Below are 11372 nucleotides of genomic sequence, written 5' to 3' on the forward strand. Positions count from 1 at the left end.
GGGGATGTTTCACCCCCTGTGTATCCCATACTCTTCTCCCAGGCTGACAGCATCAGCTGGGAGCTATGAGGAGGGTCACTGAGGTGGGCTGGAGCAGGGATGCAGACTTGGCCCCACAGCCTCTCTCCATTCTGATAAAACTGTCCCTGCTATTGAGGCACAGCCTGATGCAGAGATGCTCTTGGCCATAAGGCCAAAGGCAGCACCTCATGACAAGCAGGGCTGGAGGATCAGCAGGTGCTGTGGAAAAGGGGTAAAAGCACTGGAGGGTAAAACCAGTGTAGGTTGGACAGCTGGAACCGTGAGGTTTTTTGATTCAGGTGTAGCCAATCACAGCCTAACATTGGCTGTCTTGAGGCTGGGAGATGGAGGTGGGACCAACCCACACCTGTAAGCCACAAGCAGGGATGCTGGAGGAGAGCACTGTGGATAATCCAGTCCTGCTGCCAGGGCTGGGGGTGAAACAGCCCAACCTTTCGCCAGCCTCCTTTTCCCTTGCAGAGCTGATAAACAAACGTGTCTGGAGGGAGCTGGAGTGTCTGCAATCAAGCGATTGAGGAGCTCAGCTTGTTATTTAAGAAGCAGCTTTCTGGCGTTCATGCTGCAGAGAATACTGTGCAAATGCAGGGGCTTGCAAACCAGATTCCAGGTAGGGATAACCACAAACACACCAGCTTTTAAGACCGAATGGGTTTGGCACTGAATTCCTGGTTCAAGGTGGCATGCTGGCTTTTTGCACCCAGAGGCCAGATCCTGTTAGTGCCATGCGGCAGTGACTCTCCAGCCAGCCCTGCTGATGTTGGCACTGTTCTTTGCAGGGGAATGTGCTGCAAGGTAATCAAATGCTGACCTCTAGTTATTAACCTCGTCCTCTTAATCACCTCCATTGAGTGCCTTAATTGCTGAACAGGGATGGGAGGACCCGGCTGCTTCCGCCCGGGATTAACATGCAGGCTGGCAGTCCCCTTGCAGAGGCGGGAGGGCACAGTGCTGCTGCTGCTCTTCCTTTGATTCACCCACTTACCCTGGAAAAAAGTGGAAGTGGTTCTACCAGAATACAGCAATTTATCAGCAGAATCCAGGGAGCCATCCCATCCTTTCCTCCGCTCAGTTAGAGGTGGTCCAGCCCCATGGCATGGGGCCAGTGACCAGGGATGTGTTTGGCATCACTGTCCCTCCTCATCTGCTGGCCCTTGCATTGCCCAATGGGTGCTTTGCTGAGAAGGTGCTGTGCTAGCTGCTGGGCTGAGAATGCCATACACAGCCTCATTCCTGATGGGAATCTAAACCAAGTGCCAAACCCAGTGCTTTTGGGTAACACATGATGAAATCTTGCTGGGGGACTGCAGGAAGGAGAAGCTGCAGAGCTGCTCTGCCTCCCAACCCTGTGGGGCAACTGCTGAGCATACAGAGTTGATGGCATATCTCAACAGCTGCCTGCCTGCCCCTGCCTTATCTTGCATTAAATTGAAAGTAAACAGCCTTCATCTGCCTCTGTCCCCATGCACCCTCAGGGCATCACCTGCTGCCTCTGGAACCAGCACCGTGGTGGAGAAGCCTGGGGTCAGTTCTCCATTGTGTGAAAGCTGCTCCACCATGTCTTGGTCAGTGGCTCCTTGAGATGCTGCCAGACACCCCAATGGCTCTTGCATTCATGTCCAGGTGACTTTAGGATGTATGACTGGTTAAGCATGGCTGGAGGAGACAGAGGATAGAGCAGAAGAATGTTAGCCCGATGCATGGCCCACATGATGATGGGGAGAAGTGATGTGATGGCCCAGAAAGATGTGTAGCAAAAGCCAAAATGATCTTTCTAGCTGGGAAGCCTCCCGGCAGCAGAAGCACACAGCACTAGCAGTCCTCCCGCCTATACCCTCCCCATCCCTGGGCAGATGTCTGCTGGCTCCCCCTGGGAGCTGAGATGATGGCTTTGACTTCTCGTTTCCTCCTGGTGTGTTTAATTGCCTGTTTTTTTCCTCTTTAGGAGTGGGAGACAAGGGAGGAGATGTGAGCAAAGGAAGACAGATGTATGGAGAAGTCCAGGTGACAGATTGAGGGATGCTATAACCACAATAGCCAGTCTGATAGATTGATAGATTAGACAGGGAATATAAACAGCAAGCATAGTTTATCTACCCCCATTTTATTTTCCTCTCGCCTATCTCTTGATCCCTCCTGGTGTTATTTTCTTCCTGCTTATCTCTTTATCTGTCCAGTCTGAGGATGGAAGAGAGGGGTAACAGGCTGGTGACAGAAGCAGGATGGATGAGTTCAGGCTACCGCTGCTTCTGCAGCATCCAAGCAAGCAAGTTTTGCCAGCTGGGGAGGATTAGGAAGCAGACTCCCATCTGCACACTGATACACTTTTCCCCACCTCTTCTTTTCCCTGTACCCTGCCTGCACCCCCTGCTTTGGGGATGCTGTAGGCTAGAGGATCAGCTCCTTCCTCTCTCTGCACTGTCCTCAGCCAAGAAAGTGGGGCAGCTGCCGGAGCGGGGAGCTCCACTTGTCTGGATACCCAGTGTTTCCATCTGACAGCCGGGCAGCGCCGCTGCTTGATATTCTGGTCAGGCACTGAGCACAGTGGCAACAGCACCGGGAAGGAGGGAGGGATCCACACAGCGAGGGAAAAGCCAGGTCCAGAGATGACAGTAACTGTTTGGGTTTTTTTCTTTAATCTCCGTTGGTTTTGGTTGCTCTTTTGCTCAAAAAAGGCATTATTTAAAAAATATATTAAACAGATACGTTTTACTAATATGTCTCTTGGCTGGAGCCACTGACAAGAAATGACACTCCCCAAATAAACAGGCTTAAAAAAATCCCCCCCCAACAAAACAAATCAATAAATACATAAATAAAACTTTTTTTTCCTTTTCTTTCTTTCTTTTGTTTTAGGTTTCTCTTTCACGTAAGGAATTGTGGCCCAGAGGTCTCTGCCAGTGTCAGTGACTGCAGTGTGCCCGGGGCAGGTGCCAGGTCCTTCCCTTGCGACGGGTGATGATGCCTCCGTACTGCAGCAGGCACAAGAGGCCCTAGTGGAGATCTCCTGGGTCTCAGGGGCCTACAGTGCGGTGTCCCCCTGTGCCCGTGTGCACGGCTGCAGGAGGGACCACAGGGGATGCAAAAGCAAAGGCGCCATATAAACCTCTCTTAAAAAGACTACAAAAGTTGGGGTGCTGAGGATCCACTGCTGGAGGATCCTCATGGCAGGTTGGGCATCTGCTCCAGCTGGACCAGCAGCTGCCTCTGGCCAAGGCACATCCCTCCTGGCCATTGGCGTGTCCCCTCAGCCACCAACTGAGTGGCTGTGCTGGCATCGTCCCCGTGCTTAGAGCCAGTCTGCGCTGTGAGAGCCATCCCTCCTCCATATTCCTGCTGGTGTCCTCCATCCGCTCAAGCCCTGTGTCTCTTTGGCCAGTCGCTGGATGTACTATGGAAGCACGCGGTTGGCACTAAGGTAAGGCCTTGATTTAATTTTTTAGGGTAGTTATTCCTTTCCTCCTCCCAGGAGTCCTTTCTCCCAGCCCACTCGCTCTGAGATCGGAGCAGCCCTGGCTGTTAGCTGCACAGCTTGCCCGTCTCCTGCTCTAGCGCATTGGGCAGCTTGGCATTGAAGGCCCTCAAAGAGGACTGGATCCTTGCCACCTCATTGTTGGCCAACTTGAGCCTGTGCCGAAGCAAGCAAGTGAAGAGGTCTAGGCGGGTTTTGCCAGGGGGTGACAACCTGTTTACCCTGTCCCTGATCTCCAACAGCTGAAGCATGGCTGAGTCCTGGGAGCCCTGTGTATAGGGGTAGTCCAACTGAAGTATCAGGTCACGAATAGCATCTGCCTCAAAGGGCAGGCTGTAGCCAAAGACTTGCAAGCTGTTGATCTTCATGTACCCCAGGTTCTTGGAGGGATCTGCCATCTCCAAGGGTTCATAGTAGATTGTCTCGTTGGAGCTGTCATCCAGAGACTTGATGCGGCTCCGCAAGTAGACGTGGACCGTTTCAAAGAAGGTCTTCCACTTATTGCCCAAAGTGAGTGTCCAGTTTTGGCATTGGGCAGAGGCATCTACATTAGTCCTTTCCCAGTCTGGGAAGCTGCCTTCATTGACGGGCATGAACCAGCTCTCTGAGTGGCTTCCCCCGAAGGGATTCACATAGATGGCCATGACAGGCTCCAGTGTGCTATTCGTGGTGAGGCAGATCTGCAGGGAGAGGGCCAACATCACGTGAACCAGCCCAGGCTTGTACTTGTTGCTCTTCAGGGTCAAGAGCATGCGTTTCCTCCAGGAGGGGTCGAACCAGCTCCCCAAGCGCATATCATTGCTGATGAAGATGGAGTGCACCTCGATGCGGCTGTCCCGTTTCTGGAGGAGGTACTTGAGCTCCAAGTCCTGCAGGTCCGTCTCCAGCCCCAGGTAGTGCTCCAGTGAGTCGGCCACTTGGGGGCGGCAGAAGCCCTGGGTGAGCACGTAGCCGTGGTTGCAGGTCCCGCAGCGGGTGCTGTTGTCCTCGGCACAGCTGGCACAGGCTGGCCCCTCGCCCAAGGCACACGGTATGGACCCCTGGCAGGACGGCTGCTCAGAGGGACATGTGCAGCTGTGGCTTTCTTCCAGGAAGGTCCCAGGCACAGTGGTCTCGCTGCAGTACAGGAGTGACTGTGCACGGCTCCACCAGTAAGGGAGGGACCTAGTGGAGAAGAGACACGGGAGGAGAGATGCTTACATGGCATCTTTTGGGGCATGATCGGAGGAATTTCCCTAGGGATGGAAGAGCTGCCCATCTTGTGTTCAGTTTTCTGCACTGCCTGTGACACTCCATGAATAAAGCCCCATTTTCCACCTCTAGGCTTAGACTCAACCTCTCAGAGTCACATCCCAGGGTGGCACGGCTGCTTCTGCTGCCTGCTCACCCCTAGGCGTCCCTCCAGCAGGGCAGGGCCTCTTACAGCCCCAGCCTTAGGTAGGTGGGCTCTGGGTGTGAGCCTCCCTCAGGGCTCTGAGCAGTGTCCCCAGCGTGGGATAGGGATGCTGTCGTACCCTACCTCTCCTTGGGCAGCTTGAAGCGAGGTTGCCGGTGGCAGCGTTTGCTGAGGTTGAAGAGCCGCCGGATGAGCCGGTGGGTTTTCCTAGAGAGCAGTTTCAGGCTGGTGCCCAGCTGCTGGTAGCGATGCTGAACATCCAGGTCCATGGCCCAGAAGTGGGAGATGGCTGTCCTGTTCAGGAAACGATCCCCAGGGAGCCTCTTCACCAGGGCCTGAAACTCCTCTATGCCACAAGAGAGATGGTGTCAGCAGACCCATGGGAGCAAGTGGCAAAGGTAGGGCTGGAGGCAACCCCCCTCCACCCAAACTCGGATCTTCACAGTGTGACGACCACTCTGGATCCTTCCCTAGAGCCCCACCACCCAGCCTGGACTGGTCCCAGAGGAGGAATTGCAGGGAAGGAGATGCTTTGTGGGGTGTCCTCAGCCTCACCTGACTCCTCGAACTGGCTGTGGTGGCTCTCCCAGGCTCTCCGGAGCTGGGCCAAGCTGCTCTCCAGTGCCTGGATGTCAGCCTCGGGGCAGTTGCAGCGGGGGAATGCAGGCTGGCACTGGCAACGGCAGTCGCTCTGGTGGCACACCAGCTCCCCGGCTGAGCTGCAGGCGATGTAGCTGAGGGCAGCTGCCACAAACCTCTCCCGCAGGTAAGAAGGGAGCACCGTCTGCAGCCCTGTGAGCAGGAAGAGCCCCAAGAGCATCAGGGCACATGTTGTGGAGCCCCTCGAAATCATTGTCCGGGTGAGGAGGGAGTGAGCCTTCCCACTCCCCAGGCTCCCACCCTTACATGATTATCATATCAATTTGCTGTGGAGCCGCTTGTCTGGGCTGTGCATCGATCTTGGCTCCTCTTGGCAGACAAGCAACAACCTCATCCTACACAGCTTTGATTATTTTCATCCCCTCTCCTCCCCAGCTCCTAAATTAAAAGCAGGATCTTGAGCCAACATCCTCCCCTGCGGCCCCCTGTGCACCCGCAACCATCCCACAGTGGCACTTGTCCATCATCACGTCCCCACCAGCCCAGCCCTACCTTGGAGCTGCACTTTGTTCTCAGGGCTCTGCACCAGGACGGAGCTCACTGAGTCCAGGTTGTCATAGTTGCTACAGCCAAGTGGCCCCGTCCGTGTTTCAGTCACCTAAGGGGAGACCCACAGGTGGTCAGGGACGCGGGAGGGGACCCAGAGCACGTGCCCCCCCGCTGAAAGCACTGCAGATAATCCCTGGTGGACTTGCCATGCCCCACTCCTCAGAGCAAGCTTGGAGAGGAGGATTAACTGCCTGCTAATTGGCTTGCTGACAGGTGGCAGCCCTGCCTGCAGCCCTCTGAAAAATGTGCCTTCATTAGCGTGCCCAATTTCCCATAAATAACACAAATGTGCTAACTTTGCCTGCTCTCCCCCTCTGCCTGGTGAGGTGCTGCTGTAGGGGCCGCTGTTGAGACCCAGTGCCGCTGTCTCCCGGCGCTGCTCTCTCCCTTGCACCCTCGCTTACCTTGATGGCGGCGGTGGCGATCTGGATGTGGTGGAGCCGGCGCAGTGTGCTCTCCCGGTCAATGAAGTAGGACGCTGCCAGCTGGTGCAGGGTCTCCAGTGAGACCCCCGAGCTGTTCCCGGCCACCCCGGTGGGCTCTGCCCTGCGGCTCAGCTTGCGCTTGTCCACAAAAATGGTCAGGGACTCCTCTCCTGGGGAGGACATGCAGTGCTTTGGGGGCTGCTGCCTCCCCCATTCCCCTTCTTGGCCATATTTCTCCTATAGTGCTTATTTTCCCACCCTCTCTCATATGCACGCTGCCTTGTGCAAGGGAAGTGAGCGGGCAGGAAGCACCCACCAGCACTCACCTCCTAGTGTGGCGGCGAGCAGGAAGTGTGTCCCATACTTTCTGATGAGGCTGTCGGTGATCTGCTGAGCGCTGGGTCGGCGTCCCAGCAGGCGGATATTGCGGATGAATTCGGGGGCCAGCGGAAGCGGCAGGCTGAAGAAGTCTTTCCTCTCCAAGGCCAAATTATTCACCTTCCAACGAGCAAACTCTCTGTGGGACAAATATGGCAGTGGAGAGGGGGTTCGAAGCAGGTCCAGCTGTGCCCTCCACTGTTCACAGCTTCCGACTTGGGGCAGGGAGGACCACCCCAACCTCCCCATTGCTGCAGCAGAGGTAAAGGACCTGTTGGGCTCACCAGCTATAGATCCAGCCAGCACAAAAGCAACATCCCTCCCTAAGCCATCAATGGAGATAATGAACTACAAGCAGCGGAGATACCTAATACTGATTAATTAGGTTCCTCTGACAGGCATTAATCAGAGCCCTGGGCAAGGCCAGAGCCTTTTCCAGCCTCCTGGGCTGCCTGGGCTTTGTCCATCCTCCATCTTCATGCCAATGGGTCTGGGTGAAAATCTGACATCTGGGGCTTCCATAGTTGTAAGTCTTAGCACCATTCTGTAGCAAGCTGGAGGCACTGGGATGTGGTGGGGCTGGTGGTGGGTCCCCTCGTAGCCCTAGATGCTGTGAATGTGCCCCACGGGGGAGCTGCCAGCCTGCCACTGCCTGGAACAACCAACAGCCCATAAACAACCAGAGACTGATTTCAGCCTAATCTGTGGCATTTTGCTCTAATTAAAACCAGGCATTGGCTTCAGACAGTTTAATTAAGGGCTGGTTGGGAAAGGAGGGAGAGGGAGGAGTGCATGGCTGCAAAGGGAGGGGCTTGGTGGGTGCTGTGTTGTCTTGCATCATGGTTTTTGGGCCCACAAAATAGGATGTTAGGGCCAGGAGTGGAGCAGAGGCAGGATCCTGCTCTTCCCTTTGCATGCACGGTCCCTGGGTGCTGGGTGGCCAGGATCCCTGCACCAGTTCCCCCCATCCCATAGGCAAAGCAAGCCCTGTAGGCTGCTAGCTGGTTCTTTGCTCAGAAGAGGTGCAAGCCAGCTGCTGTACTTCCAGCTGCTTTTTCCCATCCCACCACCATCACCAGCAGCATCCCTGGAGGACGTGGGTCCTTCAGCATGGTAGTGTCTGTGCGTAGGAAAGTGGCAAGGAGGGGAGAGGAGCTCTCTGGGGGTGCTGGGCTGCATAACAAGGCTGGCATCCTGGCATTTACGTCAGCTCCCCTGGGAGGGAGCGGCTGGGCTTTGCTCCACTGCTGGAAACCCCCAGGGATGGGCACCAGTGAGCAGAGGAAAGGAAGAGGGCTCATTAGCAGAAGGTGACAATTATCACCCAGAAGTGGTGGAGTGGGTTTCCCATGCTGGCTGTCATGGGGTGGCCCTTTACCGGAGCCAGTGGACCCTGCTTTTGCTGTCTCTAGTGGCAAGAACCCCCCCCCCCCAGCATTGGCCCCTATGGATGCGGCATCCCACTGCCACAATTTATGGGATGACAGCACTGGGAACATGCCAGGGAGTCCAGTCAAGGTGACTTTTTGTGAGCCTTAGCAACATCCCAGCCCCAAATGGCTGGCAGTCCAGGCAGGCTCACTAATTTAGCATGAAATGTGTGCATGCAGAAGTACAAAGGAGCATCCCTCCATGCCTCTCACCACAAGGGTTGATCCCATCTCAACCAAATCCCTCCCAGCTTGGGCAAATCTTGCCTGGAGCCAATCCCAGCCATGCCATGAGCATCTTGTGGGGCTGCTGTTATATTCCCTGGGAAAGCAGCACGTCATGTGCACCCATCTGCTGACTCTCCTGATGGGCAGCTTCCTCTCAGACACAGGGATTAATCAACACTTGTGTGGATTAAAGCAGGTGTGTCTCCACTCTGCTGTACCCACCACAGCCCTCCCACACCACAGCTGTCTCCTGAGGTGCCCATGGCCTCTCACCTGTAGATCCTGTACCTGGTGGTGAAACCCTGCCGGTAGCGCTCCATGAAATCCACGTAATCCTGGGCTCGGTAGAAGGGTCCCCGGTCAGTGAGGAGCCAGTCGAGGGGTGCCCGGCCGGAGGAAGAGGAGGATGATGACGAGGAGGAAGGGGTTGCCGGGGCAGCATGCTGCTGGGGCACTGTACCACCCGCCCCGCCGGCCGCCCCCCAGCGGCAGCACGTGCTCAGGGCCAGGAGGGCCAGCGGCCACGGGAGCATCGGCGGGGGGCCGTCAGCGCGTGGGAGCTCCTGCCGCCCCATCCTGCTGCTGCCCGGCTGGCCTCTTCATTCTCTCACCCCGCAGCAATCCTCTGGGACAGCCCTGCCCTGCAACGGCACCGTGGGAAGCCCGTGAGGCGCAGCACTGGGTGAGATGAGAGGTGCTGACCACTGCTTGAGTTAAACTACATCCTGGCTAGTGGCTCTTTGAGGCATTTCTGGCTTTCCCTCAGCTGTGCGTCAGCCCCGTGACCCAAACTTGCTGCTAAGCAGTGCCCATGTGGTGGGACGGTGCCCTGCCTCTGTGCCCTGCGCTTTGGGGATGCCTGTCATGAGCACATGTAGCTCATTTTAGCGGGGCTAAAAAACGAAAAGCATGGGGAACTGGACAAAAAGAGTCTCTCCAGGTATGGGTTGAGCTACATGGGCCTGATGTTAGGCTTTCCTTTGCCTCCTGCCAGTGGCTGGAGGGATGGACGGATATCTACCTCAAGGCTGGCTGGGCTAATCACGGTGATGTTTTGACTACAGTTGGTGTGTATCTCAAGCCAAGATCTTTCTGCTCTCATAAAGCAGGGTGCAGTATCTGCAGGAGTAAAGATGGAGCTTCTGGCCCCAGGGCCTGAGCCTGAATTTGCAGGTGAAAGTGGGAGACAGGAAGCTGCAAGGTCCAGCAGAACCGGGGTGAGACAAGGTGTCTAGCTGTGCAGCAAGAGCTGTTTGAGTAAAAATAAGGACCCCATCATGCAGTGCATCCAGGGGAGGTAATTTTTATTCTAGGTAGGTGACCAACTGGGGACCAGAGCTCAACTGCTCATCCCTGCTGAGCAAACACCAGCCCTGTGTTATCCCGGATGGGGCTTTGCCGTATGAATCATCAGGCTTTGACATGTACTATTATTTTAATTTTTTTTCCCTCTCTCTTATTTTTAAACTCTTACGAGTGCCCTTTGATTATGCTTTCTCAGCTTCTCACTCAGCCCGCAAGGCTGGGGCCCTGTTAATTATAAACAGAAGCTGAGATTTTCACATTACCAGATTGGGGATGCCGGGGCAGCAGGGTGGGCAAGGGAAGGCAGGAGCAGCAGGCAGGGCTTTTCTGTCTCCTCTGTGCTATCTTTCCACATGTCACCCTGGTTTCTCCCAACTTTGCAGGCAGCCACACGACACCCCAGTCATTGCCTCCTGCTCCTGGCATGTGGAGTCTCCCCTCCAAATCCTGGCCCAAAGGAACAGCCCCCGTGCTGAGGTGGGCAGGGGAACTGGCTATGTGAGAGTGGTTTCCTCTCTCTATGCCTTGAATGTTGGAGGGGGCATCTGTTCCCCCTGAAATATGTCAGGACTTGATGCTGGCTGCTCACAAAGCTGCTCGTGTGCTGCCACGTGTGGGTGATGGCTGAGCAGCTGAGGCACTTTGGCTGCTCTGCCTTCCTGCTTGCTTCCCTGCCTGCAACCAAAGCCGGGCTGGGGGAAGCAGGCACTGGGATGGAGCGGCTGCCTGAAGCAGGCAAGCACCTTGCTCTCCTCCCCAGGAATATCTGCAGATGCAATTAAAATTGAGGTGGCCTGGGGACCAAAGGAGCCTGCAAGGCTCAGGAGTAAACCCTCTTGTCCCCCTGCTGCCCTGCAGCCATGGGTCCTGCCGCTGCACTCTATGGGATGATCTGGGGAGTGGGGACAAGCTGCCCAGGAGGGCATGGCAGGATCCATGGTCCAGCAGCAAACTCTATGGATTATTTAGATGCCAATCATGGGCTAAACGCTCTGTGACTTGGTACCTCTCCCATATAGCAGGGAGGAAAGCAGCACTCTGGTTCTCGGCTGAGAAGCAGAGGTGAAAGCAGTCTTTGAAGAGCATCTTTCTAAACACTGCTCATGGAAACATGCTGCTTGTAGCATTAAATATGGCTGTGCCAGCAAAACACCTTGCTGAAATAGCTGGTGTGCTAGGTAGCCTGCCTGTTGCACCATGAACAGCATCTCATCCCCTGTTGTTGTCTGTGGCTCCTGACCACCTCCAGCCAAGGTGGGGCTGGGCTGGCCCAATCTCTCTCCACCAAGGTCTGTACAGCCAAGGGGATGATTTTCCACGAGTGTGATGGGAAACTGGGCTCATTCCTCACCATTTCACACCACTACAGGCTGGTGTGGATGGTCTTGTGTCAGTCATCCTGCTGCCTTCTCTGAGGCTTTCCTGGTGTAAATCAGGAGGATGTGGGAGCATCCTTCCTATGCTTCAAAGCACACAGGGGATATTCTTGA

The 11372-nt window shown here is 55.5% G+C and overlaps 1 protein-coding gene across 1 annotated transcript; it reads right to left on the reverse strand.

Annotated features, from left to right (window-relative positions):
* Positions 1-3558: 3558 nt before the first annotated feature.
* Positions 3559-9152, reverse strand: BRINP2 (BMP/retinoic acid inducible neural specific 2; the record flags this gene model as incomplete). Its single annotated transcript, XM_080622960.1, has 7 exons — positions 3559-4675; positions 5031-5253; positions 5463-5699; positions 6060-6165; positions 6521-6711; positions 6868-7058; positions 8851-9152. 7 exons carry the CDS (start codon positions 9150-9152, stop codon positions 3559-3561), a joined length of 2367 nt encoding a protein of 788 aa, XP_080479086.1.
* Between the last annotated feature and the right edge of the window lie 2220 nt (positions 9153-11372).

Source organism: Psittacula echo (genome assembly GCF_963264785.1).
Source record: "Psittacula echo genome assembly, chromosome: 7".
NCBI classification, from domain to species: Eukaryota; Metazoa; Chordata; class Aves; order Psittaciformes; family Psittacidae; genus Psittacula; species Psittacula echo.